General features: G+C 50.5%; 1 protein-coding gene across 3 annotated transcripts in view; it reads left to right on the top strand.

Moving 5' to 3' along the window:
* prr12b (proline rich 12b) overlaps positions 1–23201 on the top strand; it is an 80077-nt gene extending 56876 nt beyond the window's left edge. Inside the window, exons 3-15 of one of the 3 annotated variants that reach the window (XM_066708777.1) lie at positions 9187–9348; positions 9739–14693; positions 14944–15132; positions 16638–17475; positions 17685–18184; positions 18286–18402; positions 18777–18910; positions 19295–19749; positions 19870–19986; positions 20421–20518; positions 20783–20914; positions 21745–21840; positions 22196–23201. In XM_066708777.1, the coding sequence (XP_066564874.1) occupies positions 9187–9348; positions 9739–14693; positions 14944–15132; positions 16638–17475; positions 17685–18184; positions 18286–18402; positions 18777–18910; positions 19295–19749; positions 19870–19986; positions 20421–20518; positions 20783–20914; positions 21745–21840; positions 22196–22330 (7928 nt within the window). In that variant the 3' untranslated portion in view covers positions 22331–23201. Of the gene's footprint in view, positions 1–9186; positions 9349–9738; positions 14694–14943; positions 15142–16637; positions 17476–17684; positions 18185–18285; positions 18403–18776; positions 18911–19294; positions 19750–19869; positions 19987–20420; positions 20519–20782; positions 20915–21744; positions 21841–22195 lie in introns of all 3 variants that reach the window. The other 2 variants (XM_066708776.1, XM_066708778.1) reach the window with 2 other exon arrangements.
* The last annotated feature ends 1020 nt before the right edge of the window (positions 23202–24221 follow it).

Genomic DNA, 24221 nt, shown 5'->3' with positions numbered 1-24221 from the left:
TTTATTTGAGCAACGCTTACCTTCAAATCCTACTGGATGAAAGCTTCAAACCATACGTAACTATTAATACACATCGAGGAGTATTTTGTTATAACCGTTTGGAGTGTCGGCAGCACCTGGCATTGTTCAGAGTATAATGGCATCATTATTACAGGGCATACAGGGTGTGTGCGTGTACCTTGATGACATTCTTATTACAGGCCGAACCGAACAGGAACATCTTGTGAATTTAGATTAAGTTTTACATAGACTCTCCAAATCAGGAATGCGTTTAAAAAAGGACAAGTGCATTTTTCAGGCTCCAGAAGTCACCTATTTGGGACATAAAATAGATTCAGCTGGCCTACACCCTGTGGAAGAGAAGGTGAAAGTCTGCGACGTGACGTGACTTCAGCGCAGGTTCGTCCTCTTTTGCCGGGAGCCAGGACTCCCGTGCGACCTTGCAACCCTTGGGCAGTGCTTCCTTTTTCAGATAACCGAGGTTGCATACGCAACCTATCGTTATCTTTCAAGTTGGAAGCACTGCCCAAGGGGGAGGGGTTACTGTATAACAAAACCGTCGCAAGGGAGGAGGCAGCGAGCTGATAAGGGAGCCTGCCCCGAGGTGCACTGCTAGGGGACCTCGGCAACACAACTCCAGACAGTAACCTCAGGGGCCCCGTAGGGCCACACCTGAGCCATCCAGGAGCGAGGACCGTAGTCACGCTCTACTGGGAACTGTCTGCAATCAGCATATACAAAGCAGGGTTATAGAGGTTAACTCTTACGCCCTCCGCTTACAAGAGCAAGGCCGGCTGCTCTACTAGTGCAGCTAGGAGCGAGGCCGAATCTACTTGCACAATGTCTGGCGCGGGCAATCAAGCGCTTGTGCGGCCTCCACGCAATATCATGGCAGTGGACCCCTGATCCAATAGGAGCGGGGCCACAGACCCAATGAGAAAAATACAATATAATACATAGTTGGCTAATCAACAGAGTAGCCGAGCTGAACAATATACTATACATACATATTGCGTGACAGCAAGACCTTCATGCTGTCAGCACGCAGCACAAGAGCATCCAACTCAACTAAACAGTACAGAGTGGAAGAACTCCATTGTGCTGACAATTTAGATTTCATACAAACGAATTATATACACCACGGGGCGCAGGAACGAACTCATGCGCCACCCATGGAACACAGGAGCAGTTGACACCTGCTGGTTAGACTGGCTAACGCAGGGCAACATTAGCTCTACTGTGTTAACAAAGGAACTATATACACAGTGAGGCAGCGAAACTCAAGCGCCGTCAGCTGGGAACAGCGGCAGTGAACTCCATTCTACAATTTTAGAATGGAGCCACAGTCCTGCTGTTTAACACATAATACATATATACACATATATACATCACGGGGTGCAGGAGCTGGCTCATGCGCCACACGTGGAACACAGGAGCAGTTGACACCTGTCGAATAGCGCAGCTAACGCAGGGCAACTACAGCTCTACCGTGTGAATAAATGAACTATGTACACAGCAGGGCACTGGAGAACTCAAGTGCCCACCGCTGGAGGACAACAGCAGTGGTCCCCTGCTCTATGGTGTAATACAGCCAGGGGGGGCCACAGACCTACTGACCAATACACAGAGCACGGTACAAGCCAAACGCATGCATCACCGCAACACAATTATAATGAACGAACTATATACAGGGCGGCCTCGTAAGGCAACATGCCTGTAGGCCACACAACAAGCCCTGGGAACACATCGACAGGGCTGTCTGTACATCCAGGAGCAGCTCGCGTGGGTGCTCGACTGGAAGGCATAGTCCGGTGGAAGGGAAAGACACGGTTCACTAGCTCCCTCAGGATGTACTTACAGGGGCAGACTGGGAGAGGAAAGGCAGGAGCCAGAGCCTGCAGGCTACTGGGGCTCGACTGCAGCCAACACCGGGTTCCCAATGGAAGGGACCGGTCCTGTCACATCCAACCTGTAGAACTGGGCAAATGTAAGCGGCGAGGCCCAAGCTGCAGTCGCACAAATGTCTGCCAAGGGGGCACCTTGAAAAAGGGCCCACGATGTGGCAATGCCTCGAGTCGAGTGGGCCACAAGGTGATCAGGCACCAGGGTCCCGGTAGACTCGTAGGCCATGGTAATGGTGTCCACAATCCAATGCGAGAGGCGCTGCTTTGAAAGCGCCTGGCCCTGTGTCCGTGCTCCATTTATAAACATGGGGGCGCTGCGACACCAACCACATGCAACCTTGCTGTTGCCAGACTGAACACTGTATACCAAGCACCAGGTGCTGGATACAAGCGCCGCGTAGGCCTGTAGGCTTAACCACACCATGTGTGCCGGGGTTTTCCGGGGACACCGGGGGCCGAGGGTAGTAGACCACCAGCCATAGCGGGATCTAAAACCGAGGCACGCACGCACGGTCCGGGAGAGCAAGATCTCCTACAGCCGCAGCTGCGGACTGTAGTGCGGGCGCAAGCCGGCGGAGGAGCACCTCACGTGGGCGAGATTTATTAAGACACACCGCGGCTCTGGCCGGGCAGCTGGGCCGTGGATTTTACTGCCACTGCTAGCGCTCCTGCTGTGGAGGAAAAAGCCCTGTGGATAAATAACTTACACAGCAAGCAGTCGGAATATATATATAGAACTATATAAACATGACTATTATTTTTAAAAGGCTCTTCTTGTGAACGAAACTGAAACCCAAAGCGCAGCCGGACCTCCGGTGTGCGGACGGGACAGGATCGGGATTAGCTATCAATAATAACTAAACTAACACAAGACAGAGACGATGTGTAGCAAAACGGTGGTGAACAACACCATGAAGTGAGCCAGCCAGCCGAAATACGCAGTTTGAATGTTTATTACAAACACAGACACAGAGAGCTTACGTTCCTGAGTCCAGCGAAGAGGCAAAAGGACGAACCTGCGCTGACGTCACGTTTTATAGAACAGGAAGTGGGAAGGGACCTGTTCTGAGTGACGAGTGCAGGGGCCAATGGCAGCTTTGATAGAGAGACGTTTCGATCAGGTTCCCGCAGAAGTGCGCAGAAACCCCTCCCCCTTGGACAGTGCTTCCGACTTGAAAGATAACTACAGTTTTGGCACCATTGCATAAAAAAATGCAGAAACAGGTCAGATGGCAGTGGGGTCAGGAACAGACAAATGCCTTTAAGCAAGCAAAGGCTTTGCTTCAGTCCTCAGATGTACTGGTGCATTATGATTGTAGAAAAGCCCTGGTGTTATCCTGTGATGCTTCTCCATATGGATTGGGAGTGGTGTTGGCACACGGGTCGCTCTGAACCATCCGAAATCCTATCAGCTATGCATCACGCTCCTTGGCACCAGCAGAGAAAAAGTATTTCCAACTGGAGAAGGAAGGGCTTGCTGTGATTTTTGGTGTGAAGCGGTTCTATTGCTATCTACTGGGCTGACATTTTACAATAAATTCAGATCACAAGCCCTCCAAAGCTTGTTTAATGAAAATATATATCATATACACTCACCTAAAGGATTATTAGGAACACCATACTAATACTGTGTTTGACCCCCTTTCGCCTTCAGAACTGCCTTAATTCTACGTGGCATTGATTCAACAAGGTGCTGAAAGCATTCTTTAGAAATGTTGGCCCATATTGATAGGATAGCATCTTGCTGGTGGTTGATGGAGATTTGTGGGATGCACATCCAGGGCACGAAGCTCCCGTTCCACCACATCCCAAAGATGCTCTATTGGGTTGAGATCTGGTGACTGTGGGGGCCAGTTTAGTACAGTGAACTCATTGTCATGTTCAAGAAACCAATTTGAAATGATTCGACCTTTGTGACATGGTGCATTATCCTGCTGGAAGTAGCCATCAGAGTATGGGTACATGGTGGTCATAAAGGGATGGACATGGTCAAAAACAATGCTCAGGTAGGCCGTGGCATTTAAACGATGCCCAATTGGCACTAAGGGGCCTAAAGTGTGCCAAGAAAACATCCCCCACACCATTACACCACCACCACCAGCCTGCACAGTGGTAACAAGGCATGATGGATCCATGTTCTCATTCTGTTTACGCCAAATTCTGACTCTACCATCTGAATGTCTCAACAGAAATCGAGACCCATCAGACCAGGCAACATTTTTTCAGTCTTCAACTGTCCAATTTTGGTGAGCTTGTGCAAATTGTAGCCTCTTTTTCCTATTTGTAGTGGAGATGAGTGGTACCCGGTGGGGTCTTCTGCTGTTGTAGCCCATCCGCCTCAAGGTTGTACGTGTTGTGGCTTCACAAATGCTTTGCTGCATACCTCGGTTGTAACGAGTGGTTATTTCAGTCAAAGTTGCTCTTCTATCAGCTTGAATCAGTCGGCCCATTCTCCTCTGACCTCTAGCATCAACAAGGCATTTTCGCCCACAGGACTGCCGCATACTGGATGTTTTTCCCTTTTCACACCATTCTTTGTAAACCCTAGAAATGGTTGTGCGTGAAAATCCCAGTAACTGAGCAGATTGTGAAATACTCAGACCGGCCCGTCTGGCACCAACAACCATGCCACGCTCAAAATTGCTTAAATCACCTTTCTTTCCCATTCAGACATTCAGTTTGGAGTTCAGGAGATTGTCTTGACCAGGACCACACCCCTAAATGCATTGAAGCAACTGCCATGTGATTGGTTGGTTAGATAATTGCATTAATGAGAAATTGAACAGGTGTTCCTAATAATCCTTTAGATGAGTGTATGTCTATATCTATATCTATATATATATATCTATCTATCTATATATATATATATAAGATTACATTTGGATAAATATTGGTAATGCTTCAAACTGTAAATACAGCTCTGGAAAAAAAATAAGAGACCACTTAACATTGATTTCTGAACTTGGAGTGGTCTCTTTAATTTTTTCCAGAGCTGTATACATTTATCACAGCTATATTTAATTTAACCCAGTGAACCAAATACCAAAGAACCAAAAGGTATTAGCTAGCTAGCAGCCAATCAGCCAGAAAATGTCAAAAAGAAGCATCACTTAAAAATATATATACACTCACCTAAAGGATTATTAGGAACACCATACTAATACTGTGTTTGACCCCCTTTCGCCTTAATTCTACGTGGCATTGATTCAACAAGGTGCTGAAAGCATTCTTTAGAAATGTTGGCCCATATTGATAGGATAGCATCTTGCAGTTGATGGAGATTTGTGGGATGCACATCCAGGGCACGAAGCTCCCGTTCCACCACATCCCAAAGATGCTCTATTGGATTGAGATCAGGTGACTGTGGGGGCCAGTTTAGTACAGTGAACTCATTGTCATGTTCAAGAAACCAATTTGAAATGATTCGACCTTTGTGACATGGTGCATTATCCTGCTGGAAGTAGCCATCAGAGGATGGGTACATGGTGGTCATAAAGGGATGGACATGGTCAGAAACAATGCTCAGGTAGGCCGTGGCATTTAAACGATGCCCAATTGGCACTAAGGGGCCTAAAGTGTGCCAAGAAAACATCCCCCACACCATTACACCACCACCACCAGCCTGCACAGTGGTAACAAGGCATGATGGATCCATGTTCTCATTCTGTTTACGCCAAATTCTGAGTCTACCATCTGAATGTCTCAACAGAAATCGAGACTCATCAGACCAGGCAACATTTTTCCAGTCTTCAACTGTCCAATTGTGGTGAGCTTGTGCAGATTGTAGCCTCTTTTTCCTATTTGTAGTGGAGATGAGTGGTACCCGGTGGGGTCTTCTGCTGTTGTAGCCCATCCGCCTCAAGGTTGTACATGTTGTGGCTTCAGAAATGCTTTGCTGCATACCTCGGTTGTAACGAGTGGTTATTTCAGTCAAAGTTGCTCTTCTATCAGCTTGAATCAGTCGGCCCATTCTCCTCTGACCTCTAGCATCAACAAGGCATTTTCGCCCACAGGACTGCCGCATACTGGATGTTTTTCCCTTTTCACACCATTCTTTGTAAACCCTAGAAATGGTTGTGCGTGAAAATCCCAGTAACTGAGCAGATTGTGAAATACTCAGACCGGCCCATCTGGCACCAACAACCATGCCACGCTCAAAATTGCTTAAATCACCTTTCTTTCCCATTCAGACATTCAGTTTGGAGTTCAGGAGATTGTCTTGACCAGGACCACACCCCTAAATGCATTGAAGCAACTGCCATGTGATTGGTTGGTTAGATAATTGCATTAATGAGAAATTGAACAGGTGTTCCTAATAATCCTTTAGGTGAGTGTATATATATATCTGGCCTGCGGATTGGTCTATTTTTTAATATGGCCCCTAAGTTGATTTGAGTTTGACACCCCTGCTTTACACAATCCACAATACAAAGTAATCAAAAACGTTATGGACAGATGGAACCCCTCCACCCACCCTCCTACCACCTGCATCCACTGCTAACCTCCCCCCACCTTGAAACCCCCTCTTCTCTCTGTGGTCTGGAGAGTATGTGAGCTTCAGTCTACTAATGGCACCAAGAAAATTCTGAACAAAAAAGATTGTATATAAATATGCAGGTCAGAGTTCCCCCCCAGAAATTAGCATAGGCATGGCAGTCAGTTGGGGAGGTGGGTAAACGAGAATGGGGGACGGAGCATGTGTGCTTGTGTTTTTAATTTTTTTTTGTTTTTTTTGTTTTCTTCTTGTGAGCTTGGTGGGTTGCACACAACCATTACCAGTGTACCTTCATTTTTTACCAACTGATGTATACTTAAACATATATCTACTGCTTTACATTTTGTAAAATAACTAAGACTTGTAGTTTTTTAAGAATGTGAAACTACCGCAAAATAAATGAGTATCCACAAATGTACAATACACATCAGAGCCATACAAAACAAAATCATAAAGTTGTCAAAAGCAAGCAGTAAATTCTTCAATAATTTACAAAATTTGCAAGTATGTTGAAGTATGAATAATCATGGCCATTTCTCCGTGTAATACAGAAGATAACAGTAAGCAAAATGCTTAATTCCAGCATGTCCAATTGACACGTCTATAGCTTCCTCCTGGTCCCAGAGTGCAGCACAGCATCATTAAAACATGAATATTCAGATTACTTTAGTGCTGCTCAATCACTTGGGGTGTGGGGCCGTCCTTGCAAAAGAAACTGATTGCCAATCAGCTCAGATGCAAAATGCAGATAACCGCTCACTTGACATGCCAGCACACAGGACTCTGTGTGCCAGGGTGTAGACCGGAGTCTTATATTTCTATACATATCTTGGTAACCTTTTTGTGTTATATTATTCTTAAATGGTTTCTTCCATTCCATTTTTACATTTTGTCTAATGCATTTACCATGTTGAAACAACACATCAGATTGTGTGCAATCGTAACAATCCAGTTCTTTAATGAAGCAGTGGCCGAGTATGATGTAGAGGTATGACTGAGACACTGTGAGAAAGAGGGTCACTGATGAGGATGAGGTTTGGACCGGTGCTCGGCGGTGGTAGGTACGCCTGCAGGTGGCGTGCAAGTGGCCGCCATCTGCGGAGTATGCCACCTGCCGAGCACCGTAGCATTAGGTGCAAACTGAGGGCTTGTCTTCTACCATGGCATGCCCAAGCTTTGAAGGAACTGCGGGGCCCTGGGTCATTTAGCCACAGCCTGCATTGTTGTTCTCCGCCACAGACCTTGCACTTAATATCTGACCAGGGCCTGTAAGCAGGAGAGGGCCGGCCACCTGTGTGGTGGGGGAGGGTACCTTTTTATGTCCCTCCTCCTATGCAAATAGGGCGCAGGCCCTCGGGGGCCCCACCCGAGTGTTCATGTACAGAAGAGGGCTGGCCCAGTTTGACACCTGCCCCTACAAGGGCTGCCTGGGAAGGGAGACAGAGGCTCACATTTTTAGGGACTGCCCCTCCACTTGCACGGTCTGGCTCCTGTTTGCCAATGCTGCGTGGGTGACCGCCAAGCAGATCCTGTATGGACCAGCCAGAGGACATTCAGCATCAAGTCTGAGGTGCTGGTGGTGTGTCGTCTGCGTGGTGAAACAGGCCCTGTGGGAGGGACGGAACATCTGCCTTTTCAACAAGCAGGAGCTGGACCCGAAAGTCATCGCGCGGAGGGGCATGGTCCTAGTTAGGGACTATGTCAATCTGGACACCCATCAGAGGGGCAAGGAGGAAGCCTTTAAGAACTGGCACATTCAAGATCTGGGGGAGCTCAGGATCCCATGATGGGACCCCACCTCTGGGGACGGATACTCCCCCGCTGGAGGCCGAGTTCAACATCTTTTATTATTTTATTATTTTATTGATCAATGATTGTTCTGAAAAATTAATTTTTAATTGCTTTTAATGAATTATTGGTTTTTAAAATGCACTTGTTTTTGTTTTGGTAGTGGAGGTTTTGTTTTGTTTTTTTGGTCAAATGCATTGACTGTTTTGATTTTATTTATTAAATGCATCAGATTGTTTTGGTTTTGTTTGTTTTATGATTTATCTGGTGCATTTTCCATTGATTATCAATGCATTTGATTGTTTTGTTACAATATGTTGGTTTGGCAGTTTGCCATATTATCACAAGTTTAATGTTTTGATTGACTTAATGAACATGTTTTGAGTTTATTTGGTAATTTGGCTTTAATCACGAGTATTAAAATTGTGTGTGTTTTATCTTTGTAATGTAAAATACTCAACCTTAATAAACAGTATATATGATAAATTGTGGTAGGCTTTATCCTACCTGGCTCCCAACTGTATAATATAATGCAAAATCATTACTACTGTACTGGGATGTACTGTATTGGGTTATGTTACACTGTGATGTACTTGGTTGTGTTATACTGGACTGTATTGCACTGGGTTGTGTTATACTGGGCTGTATCGCATTGGGTTATGTTTTACTTGGCTGTACTGTAGTGTACTGGGTTATACTGTAATGTACTGGATGGTGTTATAGTTGATGAGGCTGTACATTTAGTGTAGTCAAGTTTGCTATAGTTGACCTGAATGTACTGTTACACTGTACTGTATTGGACTGAGCTTTAGGTTATAATGGACTGATGTCTGTTATACTGGACTGGTCTTTTAAAGTAGACTGGACTGGGATGCTGTATATAATACAAAAAGACTGTATTATATGGTATTGGTGTTTGTGTTTATTGACTCTCTCTGTGTATGTGGACTGCCTGTCCTGTATGTATATTGACTCCCCATGTGGCTGTTTTGACCCCAGGCCTGTCGGGGCTGTTTGACACAGGGCTGCACCACCCCAGCTCGGCAGCCCCCGATGCCTCCGTGATGAATCTCATTTCAGCCCTGGAGTCCCGAGGCCCGCAGCCCGGCCCCTCTGCATCCTCCCTGCTCTCACAGTTCAGGACCCCTTCGTGGCAGACAGGTACTGGGCGTGGAAGAGTGGGGGTGGGAGAGGGAGTGGAATGTGAATGGATTATTGTCGAAAAAGACAGGACCGGCTCCAATCTGGTTCCTATAGTATAGTCCACACAGTGCTAGCTCGAATCTGGACTCCTGCAGTGTAGTCTAAACAGTGCTGGCTCAGTGCTGGCTCCAGTCAATGCTCCTGCAGAAGCTCTAACATTTGCTGTCTTTTCTTTGTCTCCCTCTCCTCTCCCTCTCTCTCTATCCCTCCTTCTCCTCATTTCTCACATCTCACCATCTCCTGCGGTCTCCCCCCCTCCTTCTCCCTCCCCATCTCCCCTTCTCTCTCTCCCCATCTCTCCTCTCTGTCTGTCCTTCCTTCTACTCTTGCAACCCCTCTCCCCCTCAGCGATGCACACCCCTGCCCCAGCTGAGCTCTTCATCTCGGGGGCCCTGCCCGGCTCTGGCACCTTCCCCACCTCCTCCGCCCTCTCAGCTTATCAGCACCCAGCCTCCTTCTCGGGCCGTGGCTTTGGTGGTGTCACGCCATCCCTGTCCCTGCAGGACACGCCCACTTTCAGCCCTACCTCCAACGGACTCCTGTCCCCCCATGACCCCCTTCTCCACATCAAGACACCCCCCCAGCCCTCCAGCTTGGGCTTCGACCGTCTGCTTTCCTCTCAGGGGTCTGCAGCTGCAGCCTACAGGGGGGGCCAGGACCCCAGCTCAAGTGGCCCTCCTCCACCCCCGCCCCCACCATCCCAGGTGCCCTCCTCCTCTTCCTCCTCCTCCCGCCACCTGCCCCCCCCACAGTTCAACCTGCTCTCTTCACAGCTGCAGGAGCAGTCCTCCCAGCTCTACAATGCCTCAGTCTTCTCCTCTGCCCCTGCCCCACCCCCGCCCCCACCACCACCACCCCACCAGGAACGGGCTCTCCCCAGGCAGGACAGCGTGATCAAGCACTACCAGCGGCCCACCCAGGCCCAGCTGCCCGCCCCATCACCCCACTCCCTGCAGCACTACCTGAGCTGTGGGGGGGCGGGTGGGGGCTACCAGCAGCTCCCTCCACATCACCGACACGGGGGGGGTGTGTCATGTAGTCCCCTGGGTGACCAGAGCCCCTCTCCATCAGAGCCCAAACCACCCCCCTTATCCCGCGCCGACCAGACCTACCGGCCCATCATCCAGCCGGCCTATTCCTCTTCTTCCTCCTCCTCCTCTTCCTCCTCCTCTTCTGGGAGTGGAGGGGGAGGTGGTGGGGGCTCAGGGGGGGGAAAGGCCTCCAAAAGCGCCTCCAGTAGTGGCTACTCATCCTCTGGCTCCTCCTCCTCCTCCTCCCGTCAGCCCCACACCCCTCCCTCTGCTTCCTCCACTTCTTCCTCCACCTCGTCCTCCTCCTCTGCTTCTTCCGCCCCCGCCCCCAACTCTATCCCTAACTCCTCCTCCGCTTCCTCCTCCTCTTCTGCCCCCCCTTCCCGCCAGCAGCCCCCCCCTCCCCCTCTCCCCCCCTCCTCCTCCTCCTCCTCCTCCACCCCAGCCGCCTCATCCACTTCCACCTCCACCCCTTCCTCATCCTCCTCATCATCATCTTCCTCCTCCATCTCAATCTCCTCCTCCACCACCCTCCCCAAGCCCTCCTGTCTCTCTGGCTATGGCTCCCCAGTGGCGGTCAAGCCCAGCCCAGTTCTGGCCAATCAGACGCCCCCGCAATCATCCTCTTCTTCCTCCTACTCCCCCAGCCAGCCACCCCTGCCCCAGCCACCCCCTTCCTCCCACCTGGCTCAACCCTACGGGGGTTTCAGCTCCCCCCAGGCACAGGACCTGAGCTCGGGGGGGGCAGGGGGGGGTGGCAAGGGCTACGGACCTCTAGGAGGTGGGCAGGCCTTCTCGGCGGAAGTGGTGTATGGTGGTGATTCAGGCTATGGGAGCCTCCCTGCTTCCCTGGCCGGGGCTGGCAGCCCCTCTTTAGGTTACGGTGGCCCAGGACACTCCCCTGCCCTGATGGGTACTTCTGGGGTAGGCGGGGGGGCCAGCTCCGGCTCCGGGGCGGGGGGTGGCAGTGGAGGGGGTGGCAGCTCAGGGGGCTCCGGGGGGGGGGGCAGTTCTTACCACCTGCCCGACTCCAGCCCCTCCCCTTCAGGCTCCTCAGGGATCATTCGTCCTAGCCTGCACTCTCCGGCCCCACGCCCTGCCCAGTCCCCTGGGGGAGGCAAATACCTGTCCTCTGTGCTCTCTCCAGCCTTCCTCTCCTCCCCCCAGGGCTACCCAGAGTCCCGAACTGCTGGTGGGGGAGGGGGAGGAGGTGGGGGAGGGGGAGGCAGTGGTGGTGGAACAGGGGCTACCACTGCTCCCCCTCCCCCCTCCTCCTCCTCTTCCTCCTCCACTTCCTCGGCCTACCATGCCCCCAAAGGGAAACCCAACTCTGACATGTTGGTAGGGGTGGAGAGGGATGAAGAGGAGGAGGATGATGATGACTTCCTCATCCAGCACCTTCTGCAGGCCCAGAGCCCACCAACAGCCCCCCCCCAGCCCCCAGATGCCCCCAAGAATCTGGGCTATGACCTGGGGAAGACCTCTGAGGAACGGTATCATCTACAGAGCGTCATTCGGACAAACAGTGCCACAGCGACTGGAGGGGGAGGAGCAGGGGGAGGGGGTGGAGGAGGGGGAGGTGGAGGGGGCCTGGATGGCCAACTGGAGCTCTCACTGAAGAAGCAGAAGGTTGACAGAGAGGGAGGGGCAGGGAGAGGTGATCCCCACGGCCACGGCAACCCACACGCCCTCCCCCACCCCCTCACCCATACCCACCCCCATGGACACCCCCATGCCCAGCACCACCAGGACCCCCTGATCTCGGTAGTCCACTACCGTGGGGCTGACCCTTACTCCCACCCCCTGCCCCCCCACCCCCACTCACACCCCCACCCCCACAGCCTTGCCCACCCCCACACCCACCCCCACCCCCACGCGCTGGGCCACCCCCATGCCCTCCTACACCACCACCATGCTGAGCTGAAGAAAAGTGACCAATCAGAGCTCTCCTACCTGCGCAAGACTCCGGACCAACAGCAGCAGCAGCCACAGACTCCAATGTCCCTCCTAGATTCCCCCCCTGAGCCACAGCAACCCCCCTCCCAACCACCCCCTCAGCCTGCCCATCTGCTGCAGTCTGTTCTCTCCCACACAGCTCGCAAACCACTGGAGAGCCAGAACACGCAGCAGCAGCAGCAGCAGCAGCAGCAGCAGCAACAGCAGCAGCAACAGCAACAGCAGCAACACATGAGTCAAGGTCACCTATTGGGAGCGGGAGGCCCAGGTGAGGTGCAGTCTTCCCAGTTGCAGCTCCAGCTCCAGTCCCAAGCTCTGGAGGCTCATCTGCAGGCCCACCACGCCCGGGGTGCCCAACAGACACAGAACTCCCAGGGCCCCCAGCAGCAGCACCAGCCCTCATCCGTCTCCCAGTCTTCTCTGGAACTCCTGGGTCACTCCCTGTCCCAACAAGGGGAGGGGGCAGGTGGAGGGGGAGTGGCGGGGGGAGGAGGGGGAGCTGGAGCTGGAGGAGGAGGAGGAGGAGCAGGGAGTGGGGAAGGTAGTGGGGGAGTGGGAGGAGGAGCAGGTGGAGGAGCAGCAGGAGGAGGGGCGGGGGGAGAGCGCCATCGTCACCACCGCCACTCTGATCTCCACGACTTCCTTTCCGATCCTGAGCTGGGGCTGTCTGTCCATCACCAGGGCCAGGCCGCCCACCTCCACCACCACCTCCATAGCGGCCTAGGCTCCCACTCTCACGGCTCTCACCCCCACAACCCCCACAACCCCCACCACAATCCCCACCTGCCCCACCACCATCAGCACCTCCCCCACCACCCCCACCACCCCCCACCCCACCACCACCACCACCACCACCACAATCCCCACACCACCCTCCCCCATCACCCGCTGGCTCTGTCAGGAGCTGCTCCCCCTCCACCCCAGGCCCGAGACGACAACAACAACAATGGCAGTGGCAGCGATGGCCCCCAGCAGCTGTCCAGGTCCCATGAGCACCAATATGACACAGGGAGCCCAGTGGGCAAGCCAACGTCCAGCCAACAACAACGTTTTGTGCCTCTCACTTCCATCTGCTTCCCTGACTCTCTCCTCCACGAGGAAGACCGCTCCTTCTTCCCCGGGATGGAAGACATGTTCTGTGGAGATGAGTACAAGTCCACCTGCTCTGGTGTAGGGGGAGGGGGAGGGGGAGGGGGTGGAGGAGGAGGAGGAGGAGGAGGAGGAGGGGCCCAGGATGTGTCTGAGGGCCGTCGGGCGCATGAGGGAATGGAGGGAGTGAAGAGTGGAGGAGGAGGTGGTGGAGGAGGGGGAGGAGATACAGGGGCCTACGACCTACTGGGCCACAGTGAGGGAGCCTACACCCAGTACTGCCACAGCCTGGGGGAGCCCGGGAATGGCACCCTCCACCTGGACCTGGACTCGCTGAAGACGCACGAACTCCCCTCCACTGTCAACACTGAACAGCTGGGCCTTATCCAGTCCCAGCCTAACACAGGGCTGGGCATGGGAGGAGGGGCCGGAGGAGGAGGGGGAGACTCCTCCTCCTCCTCCTCCTCCTCCTCTGCGAAGATGCTTAGTGGCAATGTTGGGGGAGGGGGAGGCCTGACGTCGCCTATTTTCTGCTCCTCCCGGCCCAAGAAGCTCCTGAAGACGAGTTCCTTCCACTTGCTTAAGCAGCGACGGGATCCCCCGAACCAGGCCAAGAAGAGCTATGCGCAGGAGTATGAGTTTGAAGATGACGAGGACAAGGAGGACGTACCTGCAGACATCCGTCTCAACAGCCGACGTCTCCCAGACCTGCTGCCAGACCTGGTGTCCAGTTGCCGCAAATCTGGGGGTGGTGCTGGAGGTGGAGGCAGCCTGAGCCCGCTAATGGGTGACCTGGACTTTTGCCACTCTGGCTACTCCTCCCTAGGCCCCACCCCTCCCCACCACCACCACTCCTCCCATGGCCACCAGCAGCACCATGGCCATGCCCCCTCCCACCACCATCACCACCACCAGGCCCCACCCCCTCCCCCCAGCATGCTTTCTGAGGGCCCCAAGAAGAGAGGCCGTAAGCCGACCCGCCCCAAAAGGGAGGGACCTCCCCGACCCCGAGGCCGCCCACGTATCCGGCCACTGCCTGAGCCCCATGGCATGCCAGGAGGTGGGGCTGGAGGTGGGGAGACCCGGCGGGGACGGGGACGGGGACGTGGCCGGGGCAGGAAGGAGGTGGACCTTGAGATGGTGGGTGGAGCAGCAGCGACTGGAGCAGCAACGGGAGGAGTGGGAGATCTGAGTGGGAAACCACTGGAGCCCATCAGACCCATCAAGGTGATTGGGAAAGAATGGAGTTAGGGGGAGGGAGCATCTGCGATTTCATGGAATTGTCTTTGCATTGCATTACAAAGCTCTTTACTAAATACATGTCTCTCCCTTCCCTGTCTCTCTCCCCCCTCCCTGTTTCTCTCATCCTCTATATTCCCCTCCCCCTCTCTCTATTCCCTCCTCTCTCTTTCCTTCCCTCTGTCTCTCTCTCCTCCCCCTCACACTCTCTCTCTCTCTCTCTCTCTCTCTCTCTCAGATTAAACTTCCTCTGCCTCACAACCCCCCCTCAGACCCCCTCCTGCGCTCCGACCCTCTGACAGGCTCTGACCCAGCTCTGTCTGATGGTTCTGGAGGCTCGGCGCCTCTGGGCCTTAGCCCTGGACATAGCACAGCCCCCGGACCTGGCCTGGACCTGAACAGAACCCAGGACAAGATCAAACAGAAGGTACAGGAGGTGAGTGAGTGACTGACTGATACACTGATTGACTGACTAGTACATCAAGGGCCTGACTGACTGATACACTGAGTGAGAGACTGATACAAATTCAAGTTTGCTTTATTGGTGTGACAAACAGGAGTATTATTGCTGTGGGGGTGATATTCATTGCTGTAGTCAGGCAGGCAGAATTTCTTACAACCTCGCTCTCCCCCAGAGGTCTCCTATTGAGGTTTTATATAGCCTAGCCTCAATAGAACCTTCCCCCGACTAAACCATTAATTAAAACAAGATATTTGTAAACGTACATAGTTCGACAATAAATATAATATTGATCATATTAAAACATTCACTGAAATAACCAGTACCCTATGAAACTAGCAGACAGTCTTTAATAAAATGCATTGTATTCCCCTATGTGAGAGGTGAGTGCATCTCCGCTAAACAGAATACATTAGTGACAGGTCACATGTTAAAGTTAAAGACAAGACAAAGACCTGCTCCTGGGAAGCCGGTTCCTAGGTCAGTAAGTATCATTCCATCACAAAACAGTTACACTTTTTATTTTAACATGTTTACCTTAATTAAACTCTCAGAATATATATATATACATTCAATGTGTGTGCAGTTATTAGTACAGCACTTATTTTGTGGACATACATTTATAAATCCCTGGTACATTCCCCAGTATACATTTAAATACAATAGCTGTAGGCCTATATATTCAAGAAATAATGAGCCTTAAGGTAGAGGCAGGGTGACTTGAAGACAATCGTTTTGTATACAATCCAAGAAACAAGTAACCTTGAGGCGGAGGCAGGGTAACATGACTTTGGTAGATTTCTGTAGTATTCTTGCATGTAAACTAATAATGAAAGTGGTTCCCACAAAGGGCTAAATACAAACAAATGATTGGTGCATAGATAAAACTGGAACAATTAATACGATACAAATATAGGTTAAATACTAATTAAAGTAGTTCCCATGAAGGGGTAAATACAAACAAATTATTGTTTCATAGACGAAACTGAAACAATTAATACTATAATAACATGAAACAATAATATAGAAATAACATACAGAAAAATAATAAAAGTCAATTTTCCCACTACAAACAGTATATACATAGTGTCCATGATAAAATCAATGCAGTGAAAATAAATTTAGTTTAGATAAATACACAAATCAGTGTTAAGAGTAGTAGTAACTGCAGTGATGATATCCGAGGGTCCAGGTGAACTGCGGGGTCTGCCTGGTGTAGCACTGTGCCAAGCACTCACTGTGGGCCCCTCAAGGTGTGACAGGATACTACATATTTTACAATTAATGGGGCTATATGTTCTTCTCCCAGGACTATCACCAGCTTCTCTGGATCAATTGTGAGTAATGGGGAATTGGATGGGTGATTTTTTTTTAGGTTAATTGCTCCCTTACTGGTACATATTTTTCACAATGACTGACTGACCAACTGAGCCACTGACTGATGTCATGTGTCTCCCTCTCTCCCTCCTCAGGTGGAAGAGAAACAGCCTGAAATGAAGTCTGGCTTCATGGCGTCTTTCCTGGACTTCCTTAAATCAGGGAAGAGACAGCAGCTGCCCCCTGGAGCAGGGGGAGCAGCAGGAGGAGGTGTCCCAGGGGGGATTGAGGGGGCTCCAATGAAACAAGGAGGTCGTCTCTCCCCACCTCCCCCTGCTCCAGGTCCCCAGTCGGCCTCCTCCTCCTCTTCTGCAGGAGGAGGGGGGGCTGGACCTCCTCCTTTCGGGGACGTCCCAGACGGAGACGGGGGCCTGGCCCTGGGGGGTTGCCCAAGTCCCTGCAAACGACTGGACGAGGAGCTGAAACGCAACCTGGAGACCCTCCCCTCCTTCTCCTCAGACGAAGAGGACTCGGTCAGCAAGAACCAGGATCTGCAAAAGAGCATTTCATCTGCCATTTCCGCTCTCTACGACACACCCCAGGCACCCCCGCTGCCGCCCCCGCCCCCGCCTGCAGGCCCACACACCCCAATGCAGTCTCCAGCCCACGCCCCCATACACCCTCACGTGCAGACCCACACACATTCTCTCACTACACCACAGATGGAACAAGAGGAAGAGGAGGAACAGGAACCAGAACAGCAAGTGCATCCCCAGCCTCACCCCCATTGTGACCCGGAAGATGAAGTGGTGGAAGGAAGAGGGATGGGGGCACAGGAGCAGGAGAAAGAGGAGGAGGAGCTGAAGGAGGAAGGGGAACAGCAAGAGCAGCAGCAAGAGGATGAGGATGAGAAGGAAGAGAAGAGTGAAGTGGAGGAAGAGGAAGGGGCGGAGGAAGGAGAGAGAGAGATGGAGAGGAGCCAGGGAGTGACAGGTGAGAAAGGGTGGGAGGGGCAAGAGGGAAAGAAGGGGGGGGGAGCAGGAGAAAGAGATGGGGAAGAGGGGAGGGAGAGGAGAAGGAGGAGGAGTGAGATGAGAGTAGAAATGTGGGGGGTACAGTACAAGGTAAGGTAAACAGGAGAGGGAGGGGCAGTTATTGAGATGGAACCCCAGATCACTAACCCCTCTCTCTCTCTCTCTCAGACACCCTGGAGGCCACCCCCCCAGAGCCCCCACCCCCCCCCTTGTCGCCCCCCAGCCCTCTGCCTGACCTCTCCTACCCCACCCTGGAGGGAGCTGCCCACCCTAGCGACGCCCCTCCCTCTCTCCCTTCCTCTCTGCCCCCTGCTCTACTCTCCCCTCCCCCCCCCCCCTTTGCTCCAGCCTCCTCTTCCTCCTCCTCCTCCTCCTCATCTTCCTCCTCCTCCTCCTCCTCTTCGTCATCCCCCTCTCCTCCCCCTCTTCCTCCTGTCCCCACCGCCACACCACCCCCCATCTCAGAGCCCACCCCGGCCCCCTCTCCCCCTTCCCCCGACACCCCCGAGGACCCCCCTGACTCCAGGCCCCTGCACCTAGCGAAGAAGCAAGAGAGCGCGGCCGTGGCAGGAGAGAGCGAGGAGGAGGAGAGCGAGAGTGGGGGAGAGGGCATCTTCCGAGAGAGGGACGAGTTTGTAGTGCGGACCGAGGACATCGCCGCCCTCAAGGTACCAGCCTGTTGGGCACAGTGCCAGTGTGGCAGTCAGTCTATTTGTAAGCGTGTCAGTGTGGCAGTAAGTGCATTAATCCCTCTGTCTCTCTCTGTCAGTTGGCTCTGCAGACGGGCAGGGAGCCCCCCCCTATCTGGCGTGTCCAGAAGGCTCTGCTGCAGAAGTTCACCCCCGAGATTAAGGATGGCCAGCGCCAGTTCTGTGCCACCAGCAATGTGAGCCAGGCCTCCTCTTTAAGAGCCCTTTGACCTTCCCTTTAACTATGCCCTGACTTTCCCTTTAAGAGCCCCCTACATAACCTGATAGACTCTACCAGATCTCCACTTTAAGAACCCCCTACATGCCCTGACCTCCCCTCTGACAGAGCTCATCTCCCAGACCACTATTTGGCTTTCCCTTTAACAGCTACCCTCTTTAAAAAATACACCATCTCCTTTAAGAACATTGTGTCATTTCTCCCTCTCTCGTTCTCTCTCTCCCTTCCCCAACTCTTTCCCTCTCCCCCTGTCTCTCTCATTCTCCTCCTGTCTCTCTCCCCTCCAATCTCACTCCCTCTCCACCTTTCACTCTCTCTCTCCCTCTCACTCAGTATCTGGGTTATTTTGGTGATGCAAAAAACCGCTACCAGCGCCTGTATGTGAAATTCCTGGAGAACGTCAACAAGAAGGACTACGTCAGAGTGTGCTCCCGCAAGCCCTGGCACCGGCCCCTGCAGACACTCAGGTACTGACACACTAACACCCTGCCACCCTGGCACCGGCCCCTGCAGACACTCAGGTACTGACACCTGCCCCTGCAGACACTCAGGTATTGACACACTGACTCACTGACACCCTGGCACCAACCCCTGCAGACACACAGGTACTGACTCACTGCCACCCTGGCACTGGCCCCAGCAGACACTCAGGTACTGACTCACTGACACCCTGGCACCAACTTTGCAGACACTCTGGAACTGATACACTGACTCACTGGAACCAGCATAGGCGGACTGGCCACCTGGTAATTCTGGTAATTCTCTCCTATCCCCCCCCCCCCCCACCCTCTCTCTCTCTCTCTCTCTCTCTCTCTCTCTCTCTCTCTCTCTCCCTCATGCCCTACAAACAGGAGGCAATCTATTCCCAAGCCGCCTCCCTTCCCTAGGAGCCAGACTCCCCCTCGGGTGGAAAGGGAAGACAAGGAACGGGAGCGTGAAAGAGAGAGGGAGCGAGATCGGGAGAGGGAGAGGGAGAGGGAGCTTGAGCGAGAGAAGGAAAAGGAGAAAGAGAAGGAGCACGAGCAAGAAAAGGAGAGAGGGCAGAAGGAGCGAGAGAGGGAGAGACGGCCACCTCTGGAGAAGAGAGGGAGTGTGGTGGAGAAGAGGGGGAGGGCGGAGAGGAAGGGAGGAGGGGAGAAGCCCAAATCCCCCCGCAGCCCCAAAGTCAAAGCTGAGCCCCCCCCCAAGAAGAGGAAGAAGTGGCTGAAAGAAGTGCCCTCCTCCTCCTCCTCCTCAGAGTCCTCCCCAGAGCCCCCCAGCGATGAGGAGGGTGAGAGGGGGAGGGAAAAGGAGAGTCAGTCAGTGTGTGAGTCAGTCAGTCAGTGTGTGAGTCAGTCAGTCAGTCAGTCAGTGTAACAGTGTGTGAGTCAGTCAGTGTTTTAATGTGTGAGTCTGTCAGTCAGTGTCTGTATTGTTGTATTCTCAGTGGTGGTGCGGGGGATGAAGACGCGGGCAATGAGAGAGATGTTCCGCAGTTATGTGGAAATGTTGGTCAGCACAGCGCTGGACCCAGACATGATCCAGGCCCTGGAGGACACTAATGGTGAGGGGAAGGGGAAGGGGAAGGGGGAGGGGAGGAGGTTGAAGGGGAGGGAGAGAGGGGGAGGGAGGGTGAAGGGAGGAGTCTCAGAGCTTTCACATCTAGTTCACTTGAATCATGGTTCAGTTGCAAACCAAAAAATGTTTCAGTTTAGGTTGGTTTGTTTCACACCAAGAAAATGTAATCAGAAATTGAATTTCTTTGAAAGTAAATTCAAGTATCATCCACATCCTATTCTACTGGTTTGGGAGAGAGAGGGGAGAAGGTGAACAGGGAGAAAGGCATTACAGTGTGGAGGGAGAGAGAGAAGGGAAGAGGAGAGATTGAGGAAGGAAGAGATGGAGAGTGGTAGGTGAATGGAGGCAGAGTCTAGTGTGTGGCTTTGTTTAAGCTGTCAGCTCAACATTTTCATCCCCCCCTCCCTTTCTTCCTCTCAGATGAGCTGTATCTGCCCCCTATGAGAAAGATTGACAGTATTCTGAATGAGCAGAAGAGGCGACTGCTGAGGAGAATCAACATGAACTCCCAACATCAGGTATGTCTGACTGTCTATCTGTCTTTCTCACGTGTATCTGTTTGTTGTGTGTGTGCATCTGTCTGTGCATCTGTGTGTGCACATGCATGTCTGTCTCTGTGTAAGCATCTCATTTTCTATATGACACTGCCCCTTTGTGGACAGACAAGGTACAACAACAGCCAAAATCTACTGACTTAAGATTTTGAACATTTTCTATTTCAGTGCACTGTTAATTTACTGTTGAATAAGTGTTGTTGACCTTTCTCCATCCATCTCTCGCAGGAGGCTCTGCACTCATTCCCCCAGATGTCTGCAGACCCTCTGGACTCAGGGGCAGTAAGGGTGCGGCTGGGGGGGGAATCTTACAACAGGAAGACCCTGAACAGAGTGAAGAGGAGCATCCAAAAACAACAGGTCCTGATACTGACTGACTGAGACCCCTTTCATACTTACTAATTTAGTCCTGTTTTTTTCAGATACACCATTCACATTTGAGCTTTTGGGGGCATAAGTATGTTCACATACATAGCTAAAAAAATGGCCTAAAGTTGTGACAAAATGTATGCTGGGAATAAATACAATTATCTTCTGCTAAAACAAACCAGTTATGCATTACATTAGGTATGCTTACAGGTGTATACTATGTAACGCTTTCTTATACAATTTAAAAATACATGACGACAAGAAATAATCAGTTTAGTAGCATGGTTCAAAGGGGGATCGAATTAATACATTACCCATTTCAAATGTCTGTATCTTCGGTTCTACATGCCTATATTATATATTTATATATTATATATTTAGTATGTCAAAGGGTCAGTGTCTTCGGTGCTGTTTTCTGGGTTGCAGTTCGATATGTCCCATGCAGTCCAGCAACCGTGGTGGGTTTACCTCTGCTCTGCTGCTCAATATGTTTTCTCAGAGTTCCCCAAAAAACTTTCCCTGCACTTCACTACATTTGCTGTGGTCCACAGTTTTTAAAGTCTGATCTTAGCATTTGTATTTGGTTGGGGGAGTGATTGATACTCATCGAAAGAATACATCCACTTATATCCTTATAGACAGCAGCGTTCCATATATTTCCATCCATTTCTTTTTCAACTTTATTTTCCATCTAAATTATAAATAGTGCTTTAATTTCTATCTCATCCCAGCCTAAACCTCAAGTGTGAAAGGGCTGTGACTGATACACTGACTGATTGGCAGCAATAATAATTTATCTCTCTTTCCGTTCTCTGTTCCAGGACTTCAAGCTCTCCACAGAGTCTTGTCGGATATACAGCCTGTACCACTCCCTCCATCACTATAAATACCACACATTCCTGCACTGCAAGAGAGAGGTAGGTCCCACCAAGAGACACGCACAGATACACATTCAAACCCACATGCACACAGGCTCTGGACTCTAGAGCACGGGGATGTGGGTTCAATCCCAGGTGGGGGCGCTTGAGCAAGGTACTTTACCTAGATTGCTCCAGTAATGCCCAGCTGTATAAAATGTAACAATTGTAACAAAAATCACCCTGGATAGAAATCAAGTAATAATAATATGCACACATGCAGATACACAAACCTGGATGCACATATACACACCAACCCATCCCACCCACACATACTTGTACAACACACAGAGGCACTGTCACTCAGTCATCCCCCCTCTCTTGTTAATGGTTTTAATTTTATTCCCTCTCTCAGACGGACAGCATTGAGCAGGCAGCAGAGGACCCTGGGCAGGAGGAAGTGGTGCAGCAGTGCATGGCCAATCATGGCTGGCTGGAGACCCTGTTTGACTCTTTCATTGAACTACTCACTCTCAGCTCCAAGGCCTGAGAAAGAGAGAGAGACAGACAGAAGGAGAGGGGAGGGGTGGGTGAAGAAGATTCTAAGATCTGGTGAGAAAAAAGGATGGGGGGGAGAGAGGTAGAAAGGGAAAAGATGGAAGGATGGGTGGAAAGAGAGAGTTGGACAGGCATAGAAGGAGAGAGAGGGATTGGGATTGGAGAAGATACCCCTGAGAAAAAGGGAGGAGGCAGAGAGTGAGAGGAGGGAGATGATGGGGGGGAGGGGGAAGTTTATTCCCCATGATAAGAAGAATGAGGAGAGAAAGAAAGAGGGAGTGAGTCTTCTCTAAAACACCCAAACTGTAAAAGTGTGTTAGGAAGTTAGATACTGTTTTAGTTCCTTTTATAAACATATATTTTAATAATTATTTTTATTATTATTATTATTATTATTATTATTATTATTTAAACAAGGACATTTTTTTAACATACTGTATCTGTGTTGAAATGAGTTTATGATGATGACTATTAATGTACTGTTGTTCTGATTATGATTATTTAAAATATTGCTTCTTTGGGATAACTTGTATAGGTCCCATTTTCTATCTATCTGCCCTCCTCCCCTATCTCTTTCTCTCTCTATCTCTCTCTCTTTGTCCCCCTATGGGGAATTCAAAAGTAGGGCGAGGAGAGTTTTTAAAAAAGACAATTCACAATAATGAATGAGAAAAAAGGAAAAAATGATTATGTAATGTGTCTCTTTCTGCAATGTTTGTTCATTTCAATTTTGATTTTAGTACTCTTTATTTTTCTCTGTAAATACTGTACAGCAAGGAGGGGAGCTGTTGTATGTACCATATTGTACTTGACAATGGAATAAAAGTTGACAAAATGGACAAGAAATATCCAGATGAGAAAAAGTTGAAAGTTTTATGTGTGTTTTTTTGTGTGTCTCTGGAAACAAGAGAATTTATTTTCATTAATTTATTTTCATGTATTTTTTTCTTCATTTGCTCCCTCTACCTCCCCTTGATGGCATCTCTTTCTTTCTCCTTCTCTCACTTTCCCTCCCTCTTTCTCACCCTTTCCCTTTTTCCCTACCTTTTCCTCCTGCTGCTTCCTTGACCTCTCTCACTCCTTTTAATTCCCCCCTCTTTTTTCTCCTCCCCTCTCCTTACCCTAACTCTTCCTCCTAGTTCCCTCACCTTCTCAATTTCAATTTTCAATTTAAGGAGCTTTATTGGCATGACAAAGAAATGTTGTATTGCCAAAGCAATAGAACATTACATATACGTATGACATAAAATAAATACATACAAATAAAACGTAATGCTTTATAAAATGTTAAAGTACAGAAAAATAAAAGGATGACATTATATTTAATACATAGAGGGGAAACCATAAAATAGTGATGTTAATATACATAAACATATACGTTTTTGTTTTATATCAAACACAAGAACATACATCAGAAACTAGTATTTACAATTCCTCTGCCTGTGTCATCGTGTGCCCCTCAGGCTGTGGCAGGCAGCTACATATTGGGCAGCCACGGGCTCTGTGTATCCCTCCCCCAGGAGGATTGACACATTTTCTTTTATTATCCATTTTCTGAAAGAGTGGGTATTTATTATTTTATTAAAGATGATGTCCCTTATATGGGCATATTTATTGCAGTGCATGAGTGTGCATCTGTCTCCACCTCTCCTGTTTCTCTCTCCCTTTACCCCCCCCCCCTCGAAACTATCCAAGGATGAAAGGATGACTAGAGTACTTCTTCTGAATGTGTAGGCCAGCTGTTTATGGTCCAGAGGATTCCCCTTCTGCTAAACTAATTTCTCTTCCTGGTATTGAGTTTGTGCATTAATTTACACTGCTGTTCTGATGGGGAACTTGATATACATAGTATTATTTTTAATAATATTGGTGGTATTATTGTT

The sequence above is a fragment of the Amia ocellicauda genome, chromosome 7 (assembly GCF_036373705.1).
Source record: "Amia ocellicauda isolate fAmiCal2 chromosome 7, fAmiCal2.hap1, whole genome shotgun sequence".
In the NCBI taxonomy this organism is placed as follows: domain Eukaryota; kingdom Metazoa; phylum Chordata; class Actinopteri; order Amiiformes; family Amiidae; genus Amia; species Amia ocellicauda.
This window is presented reverse-complemented; position numbering and strand designations above follow the sequence as displayed.